The sequence below is a fragment of the Silene latifolia genome, chromosome Y, assembly GCF_048544455.1.
Source record: "Silene latifolia isolate original U9 population chromosome Y, ASM4854445v1, whole genome shotgun sequence".
In the NCBI taxonomy this organism is placed as follows: Eukaryota; Viridiplantae; Streptophyta; class Magnoliopsida; order Caryophyllales; family Caryophyllaceae; genus Silene; species Silene latifolia.
Window position 1 is genome coordinate 165,830,239 of NC_133538.1, and position 25,379 is coordinate 165,855,617.

The following is a 25,379-nucleotide window of genomic DNA, read 5'->3' on the forward strand; positions in this document are numbered from 1 at the left end:
TCAACAAGATCCCATACGTTGTTCTCATACATGGAGTCCATCTCGGATTGCATGGCCTCAAGCCATAGCTTTGAGTCAGAACTAGTCATGGCACCTTTATAGGTTGCGGGTTCACTACTCGTTAAGAGTAGAATGTCATCTATGTCATGTTCCTCGACCATACCAATGTATCTGTCCGGAGGAATAGAGACTCTTCCCGACCTCCTAGGTTCCTCAGGAATATTCACCGCAGCCGGGATTGAAGGAATTGGTTCCTCCAATGGTTGCTCGGTATTTGGTTCTGGAACCTCCGACACCTCGAAGGTTCTATCACTCTTTGCATTCTCGAGAAATTCATTCTCTAAGAATGTCGCACTAGCCGCAACAAATACACGTTGTTCGGTTGGCGAATAGAAGTAATGACCAAGTGTTCCTTTAGGATAACCTATAAAGTATGTCTTGACCGATCGCGGGCCGAGCTTATCCTCGTGTCTCCACTTGACATAAGCCTCGCAGCCCCAAACCCGTATAAAGGACAAGTTAGGGACCGTTCCCTTCCATAATTCATATGGAGTCTTGTCAACAGCTTTAGACGGACTTCGGTTAAGTATTAGAGCGGCTGACAGAAGAGCATAACCCCACAATGAGTCAGGCAACACGGTGTGACTCATCATGGATCGAACCATATCAAGTAGTGTTCGATTTCTCCGTTCGGACACACCATTCAACTGAGGTGTTCCAGGTGGAGTTAACTGTAAGGCAATCCCACAGTCTTTGAGGTGTTGATCAAACTCGTGAGAAAGATACTCGCCACCACGGTCTGAGCGCAATGTTTTAATCTTTCTACGCAGTAGGTTCTGTACCCGATTCTGGTATTCCTTGAATTTCTCAAAGGATTCACTTTTGTGCTTCATTAAGTAGACATAGCCATATCTACTTAAATCATCCGTGAAAGTGATAAAATACTTATAGCCTTCTCGTGCGGTGATTGACATAGGTCCACACACATCCGTATGTATGAGTCCTAATAGGTCAGCAGCGCGCATTCCAACACCTTTGAAGGAAATTCGAGTCATCTTACCGATGAGACATGATTCACACGTGCCAAATGATTGAAAATCAAAGGCCGAGATAGCTCCATTCTTTATGAGCTGTTTTACGCGTTTCTCATTAATGTGTCCCATACGGCAGTGCCATAGGTATGTTTGATCTTTGTCACCGACCTTTAACTTCTTATTCATTACGTGTAATATTTCGGTGGTCTGATCTAAAACATAAATTCCGTTCATGGAGACTGCCTTGCCATAAATCATATCGTGTAATGAGAAAATGCAAGAATTATTCTCTATTACAAATGAAAAACCAAGTTTGTCAAGTGCAGAAACTGAAATAATGTTTTAGAAAGACTGGGTACATAATAGCAGTTATATAAAAATAACTCAAATCCGCTAGGAAGCTGGATCACATATGTTCCCCTTGAGACGACAGCCACTCGTGCTCCATTCCCAACACGCAGGTCCACCTCACCCTTTACGAGGGGTTCGATGTTTCGGAGCCCCTGCACATGATTACATAGATGAGAACCACAACCAGTATCTAGTACCCAAGTTCCGTAACTTGCGTGGTTAATCTCAATCATATGAATAAAAGTAGAAGAGGAAGAAAACATACCAACAGGTTTAACACGACCTGCTTTTATGTCCTCATGGTAAACAAGACATGTACGCCTCCAATGCCCAGTCTTGTGGCAGTGATGGCATTCCATGTTTTCGGTCTTGCTCTTTGTCGCGCCTGATGAGTTACTTGCCTCACCAGGCCCACTCTTACCTGATCCCGACTTCTTAAACTTCGGTTTACCTACCGCTAGGTCTGCTTGAGCTTTGCCCTTACCCTTGCCCTTGTTTGACACAACGAGAACATCCTGTTTCAAGCTCCCACTGAACTTCATGTCCTTCTCGGTGCATACGAGAAGGGAGTGTAGTTCATGAGGACTTTTCTTCAAATCATTCATATAGTAATTCGCTCTAAAGAGCGCAAAACCATCGTGGAGTGAATGAAGCATGCGGTCAATCACGATGTTCTCGCTGATTTTACAATCAAGCGCCTCCAGTCTCTCGACATTCTCAATCATCTTTGAGAATGTGTGGGCTAACCGTTGGCCCTTCTTCGGAGTCTCGCATCAAAGAAGCGAGTGGTATGCTCATAGGTCACGATTCTCGGTGCTTTCGAGAATTCTTTAGTGAGCGTGGTGAAAATCTTGTTTGCACCTTGGGCTATGAAGCGTTTCTGCAAATTGGATTCCATTGCAAAAATGAGTACGTTTTTAATCGCACCCGCTTCCATGACGAAGTCGCTATACTTGGAGACCTCGTTAACTCGAGCCGTGGGGCCTGGGGCTGGCGGGAGGGGCTCGATCGATACTTGAGCTTCCTGTCGGCGGTGGCGGCATTCCGTAATGCCGCCTCCCATTCCGCGAAGTTTGATCCATCATTCTTCAGTCTAGTAGACTGATTCATCTGATTCATGAAGATCCGAAGCCAGGACTCACGGTCCAATGTGGCACTTGGCATTGGGTCATCGAGGATGCCAACCATTAAGTTATTAGCAGTTTAAAAATCGTGATCTACACTGAAAAAGAAAGAAAAACAAAAACGAAATAAGCAACTCATCGAGGTGATTTAAGTCTATTAAAAATTCATTTTAATCGTGTAGACTCATTGCACTTGCATAATTGATCTCCCTCAAGAATAATACAAGTGATCTCAAGACTCAATTTCCGTAAATTGATAAGCCAACTGTTTAGCTAGTTCTTCCGTAAGAACTCTTGGTCGATAGATTTCCGTAAATCCTATCTATAGTCCACCATAATCACAGGATCGTACGAGTGACCATAGTGTTGAGATAAAATAAGTCAATCAGTTCCAACTTACCCGACGTAGAAGGGGTCATATTATGCCTACCGACGAAGAAGGGATTCATTGGAGTTTGACCTATAAAGACTATTCTCAATTTTTGGTTATACGAGGAAGATCCCATCAACTTAGTTTTAATTCATTTTAAGTGAACGAATAACTAGCATTACGTGAATGAATTAACTTAGGTGATGGCTTAAAAGATCGTGTGACATAAGAATGTCATAGAAAACTAACGCGTGACCTCTATATGAGTCAGTTTTCATGCAATTATTAGGTGGTTTGGTTTTAGGCGGAATATGATGCAATCTATCGTTACGATAAAATAAATAAAAGAATGCAAAACGTAAATAAAAATTCCTAGTGTGGCCTATCCTAGTAAAAAATAATACAACTTTGGAATCCACCGTTGGACCCGAGAAGCTTGTCTTGATGTTCCACCTTTTTCATTGTAGCGGGAGTGAGCATCCAGTCTCCATCTTGGTCTTCTCAAAATTACAATTAAAATTTACAAAATATAAACCTATTTACATTCTAAATAAAACTGTAATTATAAAAAAAAAAAATGGAGATGCGAGATCTCAAAATACAACCAAGACCGTGTTCCATCATTACGGTAACACGTTCTACTAAGGCCACACTAAGTTACAACTGTTTGCAAAAATTAAATACGTAATAAAACATTCAAAGCATTCAAAATAACGATAAATAAAAATGCATCAACTAAAATAAAATTTATTCGTGACATAATTCCGTAATTATGTTAAATTTATCCAAACCACCTTTAATAATTAAAATTATGTGACAAAACCGCTTTAATCAACTTAATTTTAATTCATTACAATCCGTTACTTTAAATCGCTTTAAAATAACTAAATGGTACGTGGGTGAACCGTTTCACTATCAAGCGAATGCATAAAATCCGTATTATGCATATGATATGGCCAAAAACCAAAAAATTTTTATTTTTTTTTATTTTAGCTGTAAATGCCGAGAGCAGCAAAAAGGAACAAAACAAAAAAAATTTCTTTCTTCCCACGGCTTGACCGAGAGCAACCCTGTAGATACCGAAATTTTATATTTTGGTATCTATTTATTTTATAATATCTTTTGTATTTTAGAGATAATTATCAGAAAATAATGTGATAATATCTTAGAATATTCTAGAATATGTCGTCTTACCCTCCAAGCTACTAGACTATAAATACAGCTCTTGTGTTTAGGGTTTAAAAAAGGGAGCAAATGGATTAAGTCAAATGACTCCGTCTTCCTACTACCAAATTGTAGGTAGGATGGAATAAGTCACAAAACGACCTCATCATCTCCCTACGAAGTCGATAAGACCCTCGTAGAAACTATCAAACCCTAGCCCTTAGAGATGGAATCAAGAGATTTCCGAAAGTTGTAACCCTCAATCTTTCGATAATAAAATAAAATCTTGTTTTCCATATTATTTGTTCCTCTTTATTTATTATTACAGGTTTAATTTTTTATGGTTAACAAATTGGCACGCTCGGTGGGACGATTTTCGCTCTTCTTCTCCATTCTCAAGGGTCAAATTCAGTAGCAGATTCGAGACCAAGTTGCAACCGACATCAAAGTCTCTACAACCAGTCTCGAGGGGGCATTTGTAGATACCGAAATTTTATATTTTGGTATCTATTTATTTTATAATATCTTTTGTATTTTAGAGATAATTATCAGAAAATAATGTGATAATATCTTAGAATATTCTAGAATATGCCGTCTTACCCTCCAAGCTACTAGACTATAAATACAGCTCTTGTGTTTAGGGTTTAAAAAAGGGAGCAAATGGATTAAGTCAAATGACTCCGTCTTCCTACTGCCAAATTGTAGGTAGGATGGAATAAGTCACAAAACGACCTCATCATCTCCCTACGAAGTCGATAAGACCCTCGTAGAAACTATCAAACCCTAGCCCTTAGAGATGGAATCAAGAGATTTCCGAAAGTTGTAACCCTCAATCTTTCGATAATAAAATAAAATCTTGTTTTCCGTATTATTTGTTCTTCTTTATTTATTATTACAGGTTTAATTTTTTATGGTTAACAAACCCAAATTTTTTTTTTTTTTTTTTAATTTCAGCAGGAATGCCGAGACCAAGGCAAAAAAAAAATAACAGCAGCTCAAAAAAACGTGAGCATCAACAAATTATCAAAAACGATTTGATAAAACCAATTGCAATTTAACCTAATCCGTATAGAATTGAAACTACAATTGATATAACTTTAACATATTGCAATAATTATCGTTTAAAATTACAATATGCAAAGAACAAAATGAAAACAAAACATCGTCTGATCAGACGGAAGCCAAAAGGCACGATTTCCAAAGCATAAAAAAAAAAACAGGCCGTGATAAAAAAAAAATTTTGCCGAGACAAAACAGCCACACGGTTTATAATTTTTATGCAAAAATTTATCGATTCAAATTCGTTTGATGAAAATCACATAGAAAAATTTATGTGGCCTCGCTCTGATACCACTTGTGGGGTAATATCCGTATAATACCCTTAAAATTTAGGACTATAACGCAAATTTTATATGTGATTATTGTCATAAAACAAAATTACAAGAGAAAAACGATAAAGCATAAGAATTAACCTCGGGTCCTTTGAAATGCGGCCTAAGATAGAAATCAACGTAGATTTCCTCCTAATCGTTGCACCCAAGACCGTCTGAGACTATGCCGTTGTGCTAGAATGTATTCTCTAATTGCCTTGCAATATTGAGAGAATTGTTGTGAGTTTTTGCTAGATGTGAGATCTAGGTTTTTGAGAGAAAAATGTTCTCAAAAACCCTAATTTTTGTTTCAAAATGAATTAGGTTACAAAAGGAGAGAAAGCTCTCCTTTTGTTCTCTTGGTTCGGCCAAACCGAGTGCAAGGGGAGGAAATGGGCTTTCATTTTCTCCTTATTTTAACTCGTGGTCCGATGCTAAAATGTATATGACGCGGTTTTTATTATAAATCGTCATCGGTTATCGGTTATTAAAATATCAACTAATAACACGGATTAGTTGAAATATTAATACATGTCCGACAAAGACAATATTGTATAATTAATTCAATATACATCAATTAAATATAATCGTTTATATTTAATTTACGAATTAACCGCTTAATTCGTCTTAGCCATTATTATTTAATCCGTATTAAATAATCATCTCAACATCGCGTTTGACTAATTATTAGTCAATGACTCCGACTAACTGCTTAGTCAACTTTGGCATCAACATGACTGTATTTTCATACCGTCACATCTCTCAAACGTATCCTATAGGTGTGACTTTTAGGGACCAGTTGATCACCGCCATCTGTATGACAATAACGTCAAACTTATCTAGCAAGCCAACCGTTATTGATAAACGTGGACCAACTGATAATAATACAAAAGTATACCCTTTGATCCTTTTAGAGATTTAAATGTTATTGCACTAACTGTAGAGGACACTAGCCCCAACATTAAAAACGTCTCCCGGTGTTCCATTTACTAACACTGAGTAAGAAACAGTGTTTATACATGCCATAATCCATGAAATCCACTTAGCATTAAAACCCATTTGTTTAAAAGTTTCCTCGATAAAATTCCCTTCTAGTCTGTCGTATGCTTTCTCCATATCAAGTTTGATTGCAATCCAACCTCCTTTGCCTTTTTTTACGTTTAAACGAGTTACAAATCTCGTGTGCTAAAAGAATATTATCTTGAATGAAGCGATTAGGTGTAAAAGCACCTTGAAACGGGTGTATAATCTTATGCAAGACACTTCGAAGACGATTAGTCAGATTTTTGCAATAATTTTATAAATTGTTGAACAAAGACTAATCGGGCGAAAATGGTTTGCTGTTTGAGGATTTTCAATTTTAGGGATCAACGCTATGAAAGTATGATTTATTTCTATTAGTTATTTATCAGAATGGAAAAATGCTAAAACAGCTTTAGTGACAGAATTTCCTACAATATCCCAGTACTTTTGAAAAAACTCGGCAGGAAATCCATCGGGCCTGGGCATTTATCTGCGGCTAAACTAAACACAGTTTGTTTAACCTCTTCCATACTAATATTACCTGTAAGAAATCTGTTATCTTCGTCTGTAATTAATCCACAAATAGACTTAAAATCCTCATTCTTGTCGAAATTACAAAGATGATTTTTCGCAAACCTAAGTTTAAACTCCTCGGATATTTCTTGCTTAATAAGGTTTTGATCAGTAATACAAGCACCATTCTTATTTATAAACAGTTTAATGCCATTTCTACTACGTCTAATCGTGGCTTGAGTTTGAAAAAACTTCGTATTATTATCTCCAAAATTAGCTCTGTTTATATGAGCTTTTTGTTGCCAATAAATACGTTTATATTCAAGAAGGGCATCACGTTTTTTCAACCATCTCAATTGTGCTTCTTCTAAAATGCTAATATGAGATGAGCCAAGTTGATTTTGTATATTTTCTAACTTTTTTGCAACAATTGATAGTTGTCTAAAAATATTGCCAAAAGTTGACTGATTCCATTTTTTAGCCTTTTGTTTTAAAAATTTACACTTTTGGGAAAGACGGAATATATAAGATCCCTTAAACTGGTATTGCCAACAACTTTTGACCATTTTACTGAAATCATTCCGAAGAGTCCACATGAGTTCAAATCGAAACGGAGGAGCTTTTTTAAAAGTTTGGTCATGAAAATTCACGGAGATAGGACAATGGTCTGAGCTAGTAAAAGCATGATGCACAAACTGCATATTTGGATAGATACTAATCCAGGTAGGAGAGGCTAAGGCCCTATCAAGGATTTCAAAAACATTTTCAGGTCCACTTTTCTTTTTTCGCCAGGTAAAAAAATTACCAGAGAAAGGGAGATCTACGGAATCTGTGTTGCTTAAAAAATTAATTAATCTTAAACAACGTGCATTAGTGACCTCTGCACCCCCTTCTTTTTCACTAGGACTCTTAATTTCGTTCAGATCTCCTAATAATAAGAAAGGCATATCGAGCTCGACGACAAAATTTTGGAATTCACTCCAAAATTCTGGCTTATCGGCGGGTTGTGCGGGAGCATATACAAAAATAAGGCAAAAATTCACATGTTTTGTTAAGTCGCGCACTTCACAAGCAATGAATCTTTTCGATTTAAAGATGACAGAAATTGAAAAATTCATGGAGATAGTTTGCTTCCAAAATAACCAAATACCACCCGATAAACCTACACTTGGTATAAAATCACATTGATTAAATCCCAAATTGGTTATCAAATGTGGTTCGGGTTTATTAACTGATTTAGTATCACAAATAGCTAAGATTTTAATTCCATTTGAAGAACAAAAGAATTTAATTTCTTCACAAAAGTTCTTTCTTTTAGTACCCCTAGTATTCCAAAAGGCAATATTCATGGTTTAACAAAATTAAAAACATGGAGCAAGATATGCAGACACCCACAATACGAGCGTAAACCAAAACTAAATACCATGACAAATGAAAGAGCAAGCTATGGACCAAGAACCACATCCAACAGCCATAGTCTCCCAGAACATCACTACAAGAACAACCCCTATAAACTAGAGTTGTAAAATTAGCTTGAGGTGCTATTGGTAGATCGATTGAGTCGCAGAAAAAAACTCCGTGAATGTTCAGCGAAAATTCTAAAAATAAAGCATAGGAGACAGCACCTGCATTTCTAAAACTAATCAGTTGACCAGAAGTACAATAATTATAGACCATGAGTACAAGATACAGAGAAACTTGCAAATTACAACCCGAAGTTGAAAGAAGAACTACAACATATGTTTGGACTGAATTCAAGGTCTTGTAAAAGCCATTGTAACAGTGGACGGAACTAACAAAAATTACCATCCACAATAAAACTGATGTGGAATTAAAGCACGTCAAGAATAACGGCTTACAAACCAAAGTAAATATATTTACACCTTGCGCTAAAGCATACCATCTAACTGAATCACCACTGCTATGAAACCGCATAAAAACAATAAATTGCTCATATGTAATACTCAAATTTTCAGACAAAAAAGCAACAATAGTGTCAACAGCGAAAACAAAATTCTCATAGGAATTAGGAGCATAGCAACAAAGAGCCACTCTAATCAGACCATAGCTTATAGTTACAAGATCCCATTCCAAAACCTCCAATAAGCAAGCATAGTAAAGATACCAATTGAGATTAAGGCTACAAAAAACATTCTGATTCGAAAGGACATCGACTTGATGTAATTTAGAACTTTCAACTTGGGGAGAGTCTAAAACCAATGTTTCTTGAATGTAGACAAAATATTGATAAAAGCTCTCCGGTTCTAAGTTGGAGAGCAAATTAATGTCCACAAACAAAGAAATTGAAGAATTAGGGGAAAAAAGAGATTCCCAGTAAATGAAAACCTCAAAAATGGACAAATCGAAGGGGTAATGGCAACTTACTTCAGAAAGAGGTGACCTAATTGAAGATCCAGAACCCAAAAACAAAGACAAGATTGTCTCTCGGGAAACGAATCTCACCTCTACTTCATTAAACAACAAAGACTCAGCAACAATGACTACACAGGCCTCGGAAATCACCAAGCTATAATCGTCGCCATCTATGCGAACCAGTGACGACCTCTAACCGGAAAAAAGGGACACGAGCAGCCCAAAAAGACGCAGGTGACCAGACTTCCCGAATCTACGATTCTGAAAACCCCCAATATTAGCTTGAATCCGACAAAGGAAAAGCAAGATCTCTAAATCGACTCTCACATTAGCGAGAAGCAAATAGGCTCTAGAAGGTAACGAGATGATGTTATTCAAAGAAAGATCTTTGAAAGTGACGAAAGATGTTCATGAATCTTAGTATTGATACTAAGTTTTGAGGAAATTGACAATGACGATGGGGATAAGAAAGAAAGGATAAGGGATGGAGTTCTGTTTTCATCTTTGCATTTTTTTGGTTTTCTTTTTTTTTTTGTTTTTTCATAATTAGAGAGAAAATTCTCTCTCTATGACTAAGTTTTTTTTCTTTTTACCACTTTACCAATGAAGTAGCCACTTTTTTTTGTGTTGGTTATACGGCTATACCTCACAACTAAATTCATACATGTACTTGTACTTGTACTCATCTTACTGAGTCTTTTGTCAAAATAACCATTTTTCTTAAACTATTTATCTAAATAGCCGTTTTATCATCTTACTGAGTCTTTTGACAAAATAATCATTTTTCTTAAACTATTTATCTAAATAGCCGTTTTATCAAAGTATTGTCTAAACTAGTCATATCTTGGTTGAAAAGATACTTTGTTCACCAAATAACTTAAAATTATTAAAAACAAATAACCTAGACCGATCCAAAAAAGTTCATTTAGGAAAAAACTAGCCCACACCTAAATCCTCGAATTCTCCACCCATTCAACTAAAACGAGTTTACATACAGAATTTGATTGTACTGTTCATCAAATTCTCGGCTAGTGCTTGATTGCTAGTTGTGATTTGCATTAATCTCAAACAAACGAATTATGCTCTGGTAGTGCTTGCTTCTTGTGATTTGTTTAGGTTGGGTTTAATCCCCGATTATGTTCTGTATGTCTTTAGTTTCCTTTCACTTTATTTGTTTCAAATTATTACGAGTATCGCTTGTTAATTGTTTTTCTTTCTTAATTATTAAATTTTAACGATAAAGAATAATTTGAATATATTTATAAATCTTTTTGTCATATACTTTGGAGAAAAATATACAAACTTTAAGGGTACATACATATATTTATAAGGTTGGGTACCATAGAAAATATGGCAAACTCCGAGGGTAACATGCGAATTTTTGTATAATGTATAATTAGATTAAACCAGACTGAACCGAATCAAACTAGCTAGTATTATGTATTATTTTTTTTAGGCAACTTAGTAATTCATTGGTTATTCTGGTAATTAAAATTGACATATGGTTAGTTTAGACAATACTTTGATAAAATGGCTATTTTGGCGAATACTTTGATAGAAATGGTTATTTTGGTAAAAGACCCCATCTTACTACCAATGTCGGTGTACAATTTTTCAAAACCATACCCACCCTATTCGCGGAGATCTATAAATTTACTTCTTCACCTTAATCAGCCTGCTAAAGTGCTAATCACGTCAATGACATTAGATTTTCATTTTTTTATGTCGTCCAGATTCCACCTTGTTATTAATGAGAAATATTATCAATACCAATTTTTTTCATTGGTCGGGCGTATGATAACATGATAAAACAAGTCAAAATTTATTCGGTTTAAATTGAATAGCGTTCAGAATCTGGATCAATAATTCAATATCTATTTATTTTATCAATTCTGTCTAAATTGAGAAATCAAAAGGGGAAATGTTTATCTCGAACACAAAATTAACAGATTATTTCATGCTCGGATCATCCAATTTAGTAAGTGGTTAGGATAAGATTTACGAGTCTATGATCCAATCTAGTAAACAACACATATCAAGATATCGGATCTACCCATCAGACTCATGAAGAAGGGTCGTACAACTACAAGTAATGTGATTTTTTCCCCAAGAGTAATGCTATGTGAATCGACGACATTACTTCTACATCGTTCTGGTAGCATTCCTAACTCTTAAAAAAGAGTAACAAGTTCACAGCAAACATCTTTCTACTTCCATGTTCAGTAGTTACGTCACGGAAATTTACCGAATTATAGTGCAGTAATAATAACAAGCTTCAGCACCATGAACATTACTCAACCTCTCCTATAAGGCTCTCAACTTCGGATTTGCACCCACAATATGCCAACCAGAACAGAGTATACAGTATATATACTTCCAAGTTTTTCGATTCATCTCTCATTCTCTCTACCAGATTTACAGAAACATCTTTTTTTTTTTTTTTTTTTTTTTTTTTTTTTTTTTTTTTTTTTTTTTAGGAAAACAAAACCGATAATAATAGAGACGGTACATGACCAGTTAAATGGTAGGGAAGATGACTTACATGTTACATTCCATGAAAACTTTCGTTGCAAACCAAGGTAGCCATATATGCAATGGCGTACTTTAAAAATCCGCCAACTTCCTGTGACCTAGGTAGTCGCCAGTCAGTACAAAATACTCGTATCAACTTCAAACCTTGGGTATATCACAATAACAATTCATCTCTCTAAAAACTCTCTCCCTTCTCTCTCAAAAAAACCCCCAAACCAAAAACCTAATTTATTTTGCGCCGCCGCCGCCTCCATCCACTCTCTTGCCTCCCACCTGCCGTCACCCTTTCGCCGGAGATGGGGTCTTCCTTTGGCCCATCTCCGGCGATCGCTCATCATTTCGCCGGTCGTCCTTCCCTCACTGACCCCGCGCCGGCGTCTCTCGGTTAACTCAGCTTTTCATCGGGTCTTTTTGTTCCGGGGATGCTCGTGGGTGTGTGTGGGTGTTGCCGTGGTGGTTGCTCGGTGCTCCGGTTGTTCTCCGGCGATCTTCGTTCCCTTGCTTTCTTCGGGCTTGCATGCGTTGTTGGTTGTGTTCCCGGCCCCTGGTGTTTTGCCCCGCCACCAGTATGGTGGCTCCTGGTTTTTGGTTTTTTCAGTCTTTGGGGTTGTGTCTCCCCTTCGGTTTGGGTCTTAGTTCACTGTCGTCCCCGCCCTTTCGTCACCTTGTCCTGTCACCGTCTCTGTCGTTACCACCCCAGGGTGATCCCCCCACTCCCCCCACCCTTGGGCTGGTTGTCGTTTTCTGTTTTGGTCGATGAGGTTCGGTGGCTCATCCGTTGCCTCTCGTTGCTTTTATAGGGTGTGTTTTGGGTCTGTTTTGGTGATCCCCCCATTCCCCCCACCTTTCGGTCCCTCTTCATTCTCTTTTGTGTCCGTCTGTTTTTTTGGGTCTTGTTGGTTGTTTTGACGGTGGTCCTGGGAGGTGTCTTTTGGTGAATCGGGTCTCGTTCTAGTGTCTTTGATTCCTTTTGCGTGGTTTAGGTCTCAGTTTCTTTGTGGGGTTGTTGGGGTCGCATGTAAGCCGTTTTGATGCTGTCGGGATTGTCTGGGTTTTTCTGGTCATCGTTTGGTGTTTGTGTTTCGTTGGCGGTTGCGGGTTGCCTTTTTCTGTCCCGGGTGCTGTGATGATTTCGTTGAGGTCTTGACTGGTGTGGGTCAGTGTTGGTGTTGGAGTCGTTTTGTGATGAGTTTGGGTTGGACTAAGGTGGGTAGGCTGAGGCGTTGGATTGGATGGCTTCGGTGGTCTTTATCTCTTTTCTCATGCTATCGTTATTTTATATGCTTTTGTTTTTAATAATAAAATCCTCTGGGTTATGGGTGTCCTGTCCCTTAATCTTAGGGGTGGCTCGTAGTGTCATGGCTTTCTTTCCTAATAGGGTTTTGGTTTCTTCGCACCCGATTTTGAGCTTGGGTGTCCTGTCCCATTGGGTTCGTGGTCGAGTTCAGCAACGCATGTTGTATTTCTTGGGCTGTTGGTCCTACGGTCTAAGGGTTCAATCTCTAAGGTGTAGGAGTTTATTCTCCATCGGGGGCGGACTTCGTCGTCTTGTTCTCCACTTTGTCTTTCTACGATCTTTTCGCAAGATCGTAAGTACACTGCTTTTTTGTCGCTCTGCTGCTCGTATGTATCGGCGGTATTTGGAGATCTTCCGTGTGTTTGAAGCTCGCTCTATGGCCCGTGGCTCTATCGCTTGCAATTATCACTTTACCCTTAATGCTTTTCTAGTCATTTGTTATTCTTGTCTTTTATGTTTATGTAACCCTTAGGATCGGCTTGGTAGCACTAGATTTGGTGCTCATGTGTCTGGTGCTACTTAGTCGAATATCTTACACTGTAACTTTTGAAATAATGTAAGGTATTCTCTTGTTGTCAAAAAAAAAAAAAAAAAAAAAAACTTCAAACCTTGGTAGGCGGGATGAACTATCGACTTCAAACATAATAATAGTAGAAAATAAGGAAGAATTGTATATTATCAGAAACCATACAACTAACTATAATAACATACAATATCCCCATCCTCGCCCACAAGGCCACAAGTGACCAACAACTATTGATTTCCCACTACCGTTTCTACTTTCTACAATGTAATATGAAAACATCTATGGCTCAACGGCTTTTGGCTAAACTAATCGCTAACCATGTATCATCTCCGACCACACACACACAATTAGATAAAACAACGGAGTATAAAGAAAAGCACGACAATGATGTCGAAAAGTTGAGAATGACTCAAGAATACAACAATGCTAATTCCACTGTCATAAAGAATAAGAAAGAAAATGCCACTATCTAATTCTAAATGCAGTTCAATTATCAGTAAACACTCACTTCGTAGTTCGTCATCCTTTCCACAAACTCTCTGAAAATAGTAAACAAATATCATTATCAGCCGTCAGAAACAACCTGGCCCTATTGCACTATTCTTCACCACCCACAAGGCCAACTATTGGTTTCTCCACTTCCATATCTACAATCTAATATGAAGACGACTATGGCTTAACGGCCTTGCCTTTAAACTAACCATATTCATCTCCGCCACCCTCACACACAATTAGATAAAACAGATTGTGCAAGGGAAAGAATGACAATGATTTTGGAAAGTTGAGAACGACTTGAATATACAACAATGCTAATTCCAGTCATAAAGAATGAGAAAGCAAAATGCCATTATCTAATTCTAAAGGCAGTTTACTTATCAGCAAACGTTCACTTCCTAGTTCATCACCCTTTTCCACAAACTCTCTAATTATAGCAAACAAGCATCACTATCAGCCGTCCGAAACATCCTAAACATCCTGGAACTCGCCTTCCTTTCCCCTCCATACAAGAACAATGACGACATTATCCACATCTCCAAGTACCAACCCCTATTCGCGATAACATCACCCTTAATATTCCCTCTGTACAATTAGGCTCTGTACTAAGGACTGTTTTATCAAAATCTCGCTCACAAATTTCATTGAACAATACCTGAACAACATTATTCCCACTGATCAATTAGATTCTACACTACAAACCTTTTACAAAATCCCGCTCACAAATCTTATTGAACTTATTAGTAAGCAACTAAGCATGATTACCGGGCAATGTAGTTCAATTAACCACACATACTATCTCAACATGCTACATTCTCTACTACGGAGTATATCAATCAAAAGAAAATCAACAAATTAGCCGAATACATTATATCCAGTTCGAAACTCAATCCTTCAACAGCCCCACCACCCTACCAATCATTCAAAACAAACCCGAATACATAATATCCAACTCTATTGAGCCTCAATCAGGATTTAAGAACGCCTTACACCTCAAAACAACGGCAACATTTCCATTATTTTTACAAGTTGCAACCCCTAAACAATATACCATCTCCCCTAATATTCCCACTGTTCAATTAGGTTCTATGACTATTTTCCAAAATCCGGATCACAAATTTTACATACATACAAAGTAAGCATACTTGCCGAGCAATGAATTCCATTAACCGCGCATTTTATCTCAACATGCTAGATTCTACACCATCAATAAAATCAAAATCAACACATTCAACACAAATTACAGAATAACAATACCGTCTAACCGTATGAAACCGTCATTTCATTGATTAAACATTGTAACACAATCACACACAATAATAATTGCAAATTCAAAACTACTAACAATCAATCAAAAACACGTAAACGCATAAAATTAGCCGAAAAACTATACACAATTAAACACAAATCAGTCTCCATTTACAAAAAAAAATACTGAATTATTATAAATCAAACATCGCAAATTCAACCAATAACTAGCTCTATTACTCCCGTTATAATTACCTCCTCCGATACTAAATTCTCAATCAAATCAGCTCATCTAAATCCCAACCGCACACCGTCTCGGACCGCCACTCAACCCGCCACTCGAACCATAAACATTAACCATCAAATCATCACAAAACGCCCTAAGCCCTCTCCGCCTCGCTCTCCACCCGCCAGCCTTAAACCGAACCAAAGCAAAAACCTGAACATCAAACGGAACCGCTCCCTTACCCCGGTCCTCACTAAACTTCCGGCTCAAATCCGGTTCAACATACGCCGAAACCGCAGTAAGTCTCGCAGTAATAGCGGTTTGATCTAGAACCGATTGATCGAAAGGCGGAAGCTGGTTAAGAGCGAGAAGAGACCTGTCATAAAAGACACGCGCCTCGATTGCGTCATAGTACACGTGGAGCTTTGTGTTTGGATTGATGACCTGGAAGGTGGCTGTCCACGTGGCGGAGAGAGAGGATGAGGGTGTTGACGTGGAGAGGTTGAGAGAGGAGAGAGAAAGGGAGGTGAGAGTGAAGATAGGGACACGTGGACGGAGGATAAGGTAGATGATGAGGAGGATGATGGCGAGGATGATGAAGGTGGGGATTAGGGCTGACATCACTCGGCGGTAGAATATTGTTCGCCGCGGCGGCGGCGGTGGTGGGTAGTATTGTTGGTTGTATTGATTCGGGTTCGGGTTTGGGTAATAATAATTGGGTTGTTGGGGTTGCTGTGGTGGTGGTGGGTGTTGGGGATAGCCGTTGGTGGGTTGGGCTGGGTAGCCAGAAACGGGTTCGGGTCGAGTTGGGTCTGTCATGGGTGGTTGTTTGTGGGGGAGTTGGAGGGAGGAGAGAAATGAGTTAAAAAGGAGATGCAAACCGTGTGCAAAGTAACCGACTTTTGTAAGGAGAAAGAATATACTTCGCGTTTCTTTGGGTATAAGGAAACCAGGTGTAATTTGATTGACAATTTCTATTTAATTGCATTAGGTTTAAACTCGTGAAAATTCACGGTTCTATAATGAATATTTAGGGGGTGTTTGGTTGGACATAGTGGAATGGAATGGAATGGATTTAATCCATTCCATTGTTTGGTTGGGGTGATTTGGAATGGAGTTAGATATCCAATGGATTTTAACTCCACCCCAACCCCTTGGAATCCCATACCCACCCTTCTCCCTTGGATTCAAACTTCATTCCTTCCTTCTATAATTTATGATGAACCAAACAAGATTAGACAAGTATGAATTTAGAACCCCATACCACCATACTATCAAACTCCATTCCATTCCGACTTTTGAACCAAACGACCCATATATATATATATATATATATATATATATATATATATATATATATATATATATATATATATATATATATATATATATAGAATCGGAATCCTGTCTTTAACTAAATTATGGTGCGAACCGCATTTAACCGAACTCATACCCTTAGATCAAAGTAATCAACCGTCAAGATTACACGCCTCTATCTCACACAAACTCTCTTTTATATTCAATCATACCACCTCATATCACTCCACTCTATTCCCACAAACCCAAACTCCATCATCATCACTCCTCTCCATCCTCTCTCATCACCGACCACAATTTGTTGCGGCCACGGCGAACCACCGACAACCATGTCGATTGACGGCGCCCATCGAAGGCTTCTCCTCGTCTTCTTCTTTGCATTTCTCGGCTATTTGCTTTTTTCCTCATCTCCTTTATGTTTTCTTCTCTCGTGGCTCACCTTCGCACAAATGGGAGCTCCGAGCTTCATCACTTTTCCGGCGAGTCAATCCAGCGCCATCTCGCCGTCTTTAATCTCACTACCAACGAGACGCATTTGTGATTTATCATAGTTTAATTCGAAATCTCACTACAAATGCATTTCCATAATTATTTTTTTGAAATTTCTTGTTAATTTGAATAGATCTAACAATTACAAACAAAATTTAATGAATAAATTTTGAAATTTTACTTCCTTTTTGGTAGATCTAACATTTAGATCGAATTTTGAAACGAAAAAAACAGAGCCTTACCTAATTCCGGCTCTCAACTTCCCGATAAATTCGTCGTGCCTTTTAATTTTTTGAATTTGTATTTTGTTTTTTTGTAGATCTATCTTTTAGATTTCGATAATGGTTGTTGGAATGGGTAAAAATAGTCTGTGGAAGATGGCGCTGGTGGCGGTGTTGTTCATGGGGAAGAGGAAGGGGAGCAAAGGTAAGGAAAACGTGGTGAAGGGGCGTTGCCGGAGAAGTCATGTGGACTACAAAAAAAAACTCATTGACAACCAATTCTAGATCCTTAGATTTCGACCTTTTGATGTCGATTTTCGATATTCGATCTTTTTTTTGAAACTTTCTAATTTGAATCCTTAGATCTACTAAAAACTAGTATATTTATTTTGCTTAATCGGAAATCAATGAGTTGATGTCGACAACTTGGTGATGATGGTCGTGGGATGACGTGCTAATGTCAATGGTGGTGATTGTTTTGGTGTGTTTGGGTGTGTCGGAGTATGGTGGTCATGGTGGGAGGTGGTGGGTTTTGTCGAAATATGGTGGTCGGAGTGCTCAGATTTGGTCGAAAATCAATGAGTTGTTGTCGACAACGGCTTGATTATGATCTTTGTGTATGTCGGTTGTGGTGGTGGTAGTTGTGGTGGTGGTAGTTGTGGTGGCAGCGGTGTCGTTTCAGTGGTAGTGGCGGTGATGGGGCAACAGTGATGGTGGTGGCAGTGGATACACAAAATACCACCCCAAATACACACCGTATTAATACGGGATACATGTGTATCCGGCAGTATAACCATGTGTATCTGGTATTAATACGATGTGTATCCGGAAGTATGAACGTGTGTACCCAGAATTATTATAATGTGTATCTAGCATTAATGTCATGTGTATCCGCAAAAAATATAAAATGTATCCGCAAAAAATATAAAACGTATCCGAAAGTTAGTGTTAAAACTTGTAACAATTTACACAAAGTGTATCCGCTAATAATATAAAATGTATCCGAAAATAGTATAAAATGTATCTAGGAGTTAGTCTTAAAATTTCAAAAAAAAAAGTGTAAAAGTGCATCTAGAATTGTAGTGTAGAAAAAGTGTATCTAGATATGTTATAAGATGTATCTGAATAAGAGGTGTATATGGCAAGTAGATAAAGGGAAAAAAAAAAAAAAAAAACTGCCTAATTAAGCTAGTTCGTGCGGTTCGACGTTAAGGCGATTCGTAGACAACCCGCCCCTATATATATATATATATATATATATATATATATATATATATATATATATATATATATATATATATATATATATAGGGTTGAGATCCTATGAGAACCTCGTTCCCATGAGAACCTCGGGTTCAGAACCTTTGTACTAAAGGTTCAGAATCTTTACATCAAAGGTACATAATCTTTGTACCAAATGTTCAGTGAGTTGATAACCAGACACCTCCACCAGAGAACTTGTAACTGGTCGGACAACTGCCATTATAAACCGTGATAAAGATTTTGTTGATAGTTTATATATATAATATGTTAGTCTTGTTGTCATTATGATCATCCTTTTTACCCCAAAATTATGATGATAAGTAGCAGACACTTGAAAGTTCTTACTCATCTATATTCTACTTAAGGTCCTTCGAACAACAAATGAAATTAGAGCATCTACGAAACCGTAAGAGTATGTGAGAGGATGATCGTCATAGTTTGAACCAAATTTTCTAGAATTGTCATTAATAATGTATTAAGTTGCCTTTTTGCTTTGTTTCTTTAAGTCGGAAATCAGAGTAGCCTTTATGAACTATCACCAGGGGGTGGGTTCAGCTATTCCACTTGACCTACATTAATTCTGAATTAATTTGAATTGTTAATAAATGTAGCTAAGATTCTTAGGGATTGGCGGCTCGGTTGAGTGGCATGCCCAAGTATTGTACAACATAACTCTCCCACTTGTGTGCAACTTTGCAAATTGAAAATATTGTACAGGAACATTTTTTAAGCTACTTAGAAAATGATAAGCAAATCTTGGGAAAAAAAGAGCTTGGGGTACAAAGACACGGTTTATATGTACAAAAAATATGCCAAAAAGGAAAATTTTCTCTTATAACCCGCTGAAATTTTGGTACATAGACTATGAACTTGTGGTACAAAAGTTCTGAACATGAGGTTCTCATGGTTCTCATGTAAAAAGGGTTCTCATAGGATCCTAAATTTATATATATATATATATATATATATATATATATATATATATATATATATATATATATAGGGTCAGGATTCGGTGGGAACCACTAACATAATGAGAACCGTGAGAACCCTCACTAAATCTCCACCAAAACTTGTTTCGAAAGTTTTGATGGATCATTTAGCATTAGTTTAGTTTATTCAAACATATTATTTAGTATAACTAAACAAAATTTATCGATTTTATTAACAAAATATAAACTTAATATACAAAAATACAATTAGGTATATTAAAACGGCTATAAATGCACGAAAACGAATTCTAGGTGCATGAAAAATATTACATGCATGAAAATGATAACTAGGTGCATGTAGATGCACGAAAACGAGTTCTATGTGCATGAAAATTGTTAGATACTTGAAAATGAGTAATAAATGCATGAAAATTAATAAAACGTATTTCGCCTCGATTTCCGTCAATAGTTTAATACTTTTTGGATCAAGAAATATGTTTTCTTGCCATAAAATTATATGGCGAATCCAAATATGTCATTATTTTTCTTAAAAACATTCCGTAAGGTGGAGTTCTCATGGTTCTCATTATATTGTTGGTTCTCACTGGATCCCAAATCTATATATATATATATATATATATATATATATATATATATATATATATATATATATATATATATATATATATAGATTTAGGATCCTGGTGAGAACGATCACTCATGCAAACGGTGAGAACGACCTATAATAAGGAAATTACAACAAATCATACGGTCTGACTAATTTTCTTAATTGCGCGGTTCATATATATATGTTATACTTTTTTCATTTCCTTCTCTCTCCTCTCATTTTGTAATCCCCGTTCTTCTCTCTACCTTTTCCCCAAATCATTTTAAACCCTAATTTCTCCCCCAAATCATTTGTTCATCAATTTCTGGTGAATCTATTGCCGATAACGATGATCGATTATTATTCGTCTGCCGTTTACTCGTCCTACTTTCCTTAATCGTTCTATTTCTATGGATTCCGCAAGTAATTTGGTATGATTTGATCTTCACCTTTTAGTTGTTCATGCCGATTTTCTCGATTTTTGCTTTAATAAGCTGTATTATCCTTTTTAATAAGCTGAATCTAATTACTTCGTTGTCTGTGAAATCACTGTTGCAGGTTCATCTGCGTTACGGTCGAGCTTATGGTAATTAGGTATTTATCTTACTATAGTGATTATTTTTAGGTTTTATTTTTATTTATGTCCGGCTTATTCTTTGATTTCATTAGATGTTTACTTACGTTCGGTTGCATGCAGGTTGTTGTTCCGTTTCAATTGAAGAGGATCATCGTCTTAGTGTATTCTAAAATAGGTATTATATATTTCCCTATTTTTTTTGTTCGCTTTTACTTTTTTTTTTTTTTTTTTTTTTTCTTTGTGTTTCAGTCTTAGCTTAACATGATTGTAGTTTATGAAGTTTCCTACCTGAAATTTGTGTTGTTTACAACAAGTTTTTGTTGTTTTTTATGTGTATTTTATTGTCGAGCTTTTTTTATGTGTGTTTCCATGTTCTGTCCTTGTGTTTGCCTTTCAGAATTTAGTCTGTGTGTGCTTTCATGTGGTATCATCTAAGTACGTCCCAACGGTTAACAGTCACACTAAGTCAGTTGCTAGGTACATTCATGTGGTATGTTTGTCGTGACGATATGTCCTATGTATTTGTGGCATTTTTTGTATGCTTGGCATAAGGTGTTTGATATACTATTATTATGCTTTTTGTATTACTTTTTTTGTTTTGTTGCGTGTTTCAGTGGGGGTTTTAAGGGTCTAGGTGCACTTTAATACGCGTTAACCACGTTTATTTAGTCCATAGACACGTTATTTTGAGTTTAATAAAAAGAATTCATCAGTGCCTTTTTAAGAGGGTGATCGTATCTGAATTTGTTCTACAATATTTGTGTTTTGTACCTGTAACGTATCTGTGATGCCCGTGTGATGTCCGCAGAGTATTTTTTTCATGGATGGTTTGTGTGTTGATCTGGGTTTTGTACAACTTGTGCTATTTTTCTTTTTTTTGCTTGAAAATCGTCTTGCATGTAACCTTAGTTATGTTTTATTTCACAGCATTACAGTTTTGACTGTCATTTTGATGTGTGATTTTATGTGTTTCCTAACTTGTTAGTTTTTTATGGTTGCTTTCCGCGTTACAGCAGTGTGTTGTGTGTTGTATAATCGTGAGTTTTTACTGATTTTTTATAAACCCAAGGGCTACATATCAGCTAGGTACGTCCCAAGGGGCTATAGTCATGTTAAATTTTCCGCTAGGTACGTCCTTATGTTATATGTGGCGTGGTGATATGTATTGATGTTGCATGAAACTACCTTTCATCTGTATTCTGTTGTCCCTTTCATTTTGTAGTTTATAGATTGTCCCTTTTTAAAATTATATACCACATTCACTATTTATTTGTACATGGAGTATTACTATTTCGTTTTTTATTTGTATCATCGTATACGTTGCTGCATTTTAGTGATTATTGGGTACGTCATAATTATTTTCAGTTACATCTTACATGAATGCAGGTGTAATAATGAAGCGATCTAGGCCTGAACCATCTACGCTAGATGTAGGTGGCCCAAGTAATCACCAGGAAGCCCCTAGTACAAGTATACAACAGGCTGGTTCAGATGCTACCGATGATTTCCCGGTATTAAAGACAAGAATGAGTCCCAAACTTCTCTTACAATTTATCAACAGTGGGCTGTCTGATAATCAGATTTCAGATATTCAGGATATGGGATTTGGAGGCATCTTGTGTCTTAAGACTGACATGCTTCCCGGGCGGTGCGTCGATGGCTTGTTTCCAGCTTTGATCCATTCACGTCTTCTCTCTTAAACGGGCAACTCCCTATTCGTGACGAAGATGTTCATCTAGCCACAGGGTTACCCATGGGTGAGATAGCAATCTCATAAGCGACCCGATTTGAGCAGACTGAAGAGTTTTTAGAGCTGGTTAATGAATGGAAATCCCAATATAAGGGAGTTGACAAAGTGACCAATAGCCATGTCTTGTCTAAGATGGCTGAACAAAGACAAGGTGGGGCAGATTTCAAGAGAAATTTTATCGTGTATATCGTGTCGGCTTTACTTATGGGAGTTAAGGGTAACGTCCCAAGTATTCAGATACTTAAGTGTTTGAGGGATGTCTCTCTTATACCACATATGAACTGGTGCGACTTCACCCGAAGAAACTTAATTGCAAGTATCCAACAGTGGTTGGCTGATAAAGAAAAGGAAGACAACTGTGGGTGCAAGAAGATCTTCAGAGGACCTATATTAGTTCTAATCCTCATTTATCTGGATAGGTCGGTTTTCAAAGCTAGAATAGTTGACCGCATGTTCCCAACACTTTGCTCATGGACAAAGGATGCAATATCTTTTCGTATATCAAAAGAAAAAAAGGAGGCTCGTAGGTTTGGTTCCGGGTTCATCGATAACCAGCTTATAAAGCATCCCAGGTGCTTTGGTTAAGGTTTAGGGAACGCGATGCACTGACCACAACCTGATGTTGTGATGGAGCAAGATGTCGTCGAGAATGAGAATGATGCGCCCAACAACAATGAGCCTGACAATCACGATGATAACGTGACACGTGTCAGTACTTGTATTGTGAGGATGGTAACCACGGCGAAAGCACTTGCTGCTGCGTTTCACAACTTTGCAGATGCAATCAACAGTGCTAAACTTGTAATGCCGGATTCTATAGTTGTCGGCCAGCTTTTCTCGCCATGGCGATTCTGCTAGGCGGGTTCCAGTTGACACCACCTGTTATCCCTGAGGCAGGGGTTGGGGCTAATGCAGACCGCGGTAAAGTTGACTCTACTGTTGGTTGCAATGACATTCGCAACAATAATCCCGGTACTGCCAAGAATTCAGATGTACATCCTACAGTCCATGTTGCTCACGAGACGGCCGCTACAGTTGGTAGGTCATAATCTGAGAAACACGGTGTTCGGGCCACGTCATCAGCAGAGGGTGTTAATGATGACCCATGCTGGAATGACCCTGCTTTTGTGGCAGCGGCTATCGCGTTAAGTAACGCGTTCAAAGAACCTGCTGCACCAAAGAGAAGACGTGTTATTCCTAAGTGTCCGACATTCAACCTTTTTCAGTCTCAAGACATATCAGATTCTTATGGTTCACAAGGACCTCCCATCAAACCTGTTGCTTCTCCTCAAACAGAACCTACTCATGGATTCCCGCTAAACTCTTCTAAGTCGGTTCATAATGTGGCAAAACCAGATAATAAGAGGGATATCATTGTTCCACAAATATTCAAGTCACCTTATGTTCAACGGAATATATCTATGCTTGCTGACTTGAGCCAATCTGAGAAGGATTTTTCTGACTAGGTGTTTAGGGATGGATCTGATGAGAGGTACAACTCATATTGGTTCCTTGTTCTGTATTTGCATCTAATGTTGTGTTATCTGTCAAGCGTACCTATAACATCTTATATCGTATATATACCTCTGACTAGTGTACCTACACCGTCTTTTTTTTGTTTCAGGTGAGGTACTATTCCGGAATCACCGTTTCCAGCTAAGACGATGTGATTTTAAGACCTTTATTGCCAACACCAAGATAGCTGCAAATGTAATCAATGTATGGGCTAGTATTTTGAATAAGAGAGAGGAAATAAGAGCTGCCTCCTCCCCTTTACGATTATACGCGTTCGTTACTCACAATGTACGTTGTCTTATGCTCTTCTTTTAGATTGATCAAAGGCGTGTTTGCTTTTTCCTGTGTTTAAATTTTTACATTTTTGTTTTTTAAATAGGGAATTATATGTGAAGATAGCATCGAGTATGATAAAGTGAAACTGGTGAGCTTGCAATATATTTATTGCATCTAAAGTTAAATTAGCATGTTTGGCCGTTTTTTGTGTGTTTACTAAGGTACGTATATGTTTTTACAATCCCAGATGTTGTTTTCTTTCACACTTCATGAGCCGCTCCTGATCTATGTCAACTTTATTGCCCGTAAGATTGAGGTCATCCACCCAATGCAACCTAAATCAGTAGACTTCGCTGAATATGTCTATATGGTGGTGAGCATTTTGATTTTGCAGACCCTTTTAAGTGTTCAAACGATGATGCCTAATTAGTTCTCCAAATATGTTTGCTAATTTTTATTTGACTTTTTTTAGAGGGACTTTATTCGTTGCGTCATGATCCCTCGTTTGAGCAGATTCAAGACAGTACAGTTTTTCAAATGTGAAGAGTTCGTACCCAAGTCACGTGTGCTTGATATTGTGGATGATGGCATTTACCTGATGTGTTACATGGAGATATATACAGGCTGTCGTCAAATGCTCAAGACCCAAGTCATAAACGTAAGTTACATTTTTTTGTTGCCTACATACGCTATATACTTCAGTAGTTACATTATCCACAATAAAAATGTAATATATCTTGCACTTTACAGGTTAGGCCAGCAGCTGCAGTTGGCAAGATCCTTTTT

The 25,379-nt window shown here is 37.6% G+C and overlaps 1 protein-coding gene across 1 annotated transcript; it reads right to left on the reverse strand.

Moving 5' to 3' along the window:
• Positions 1-9,831: 9,831 nt before the first annotated feature.
• LOC141634228 (uncharacterized protein At1g08160-like) lies at positions 9,832-16,579 on the reverse strand. Its single transcript, XM_074446466.1, has 2 exons — positions 15,676-16,579; positions 9,832-11,952 (listed from the first exon to the last, which is right to left on the reverse strand). The coding sequence occupies exon 1, from the start codon at positions 16,463-16,465 to the stop codon at positions 15,713-15,715; it is 753 nt and encodes a 250-aa protein (XP_074302567.1). The 5' UTR covers positions 16,466-16,579; the 3' UTR covers positions 9,832-11,952; positions 15,676-15,712.
• Between the last annotated feature and the right edge of the window lie 8,800 nt (positions 16,580-25,379).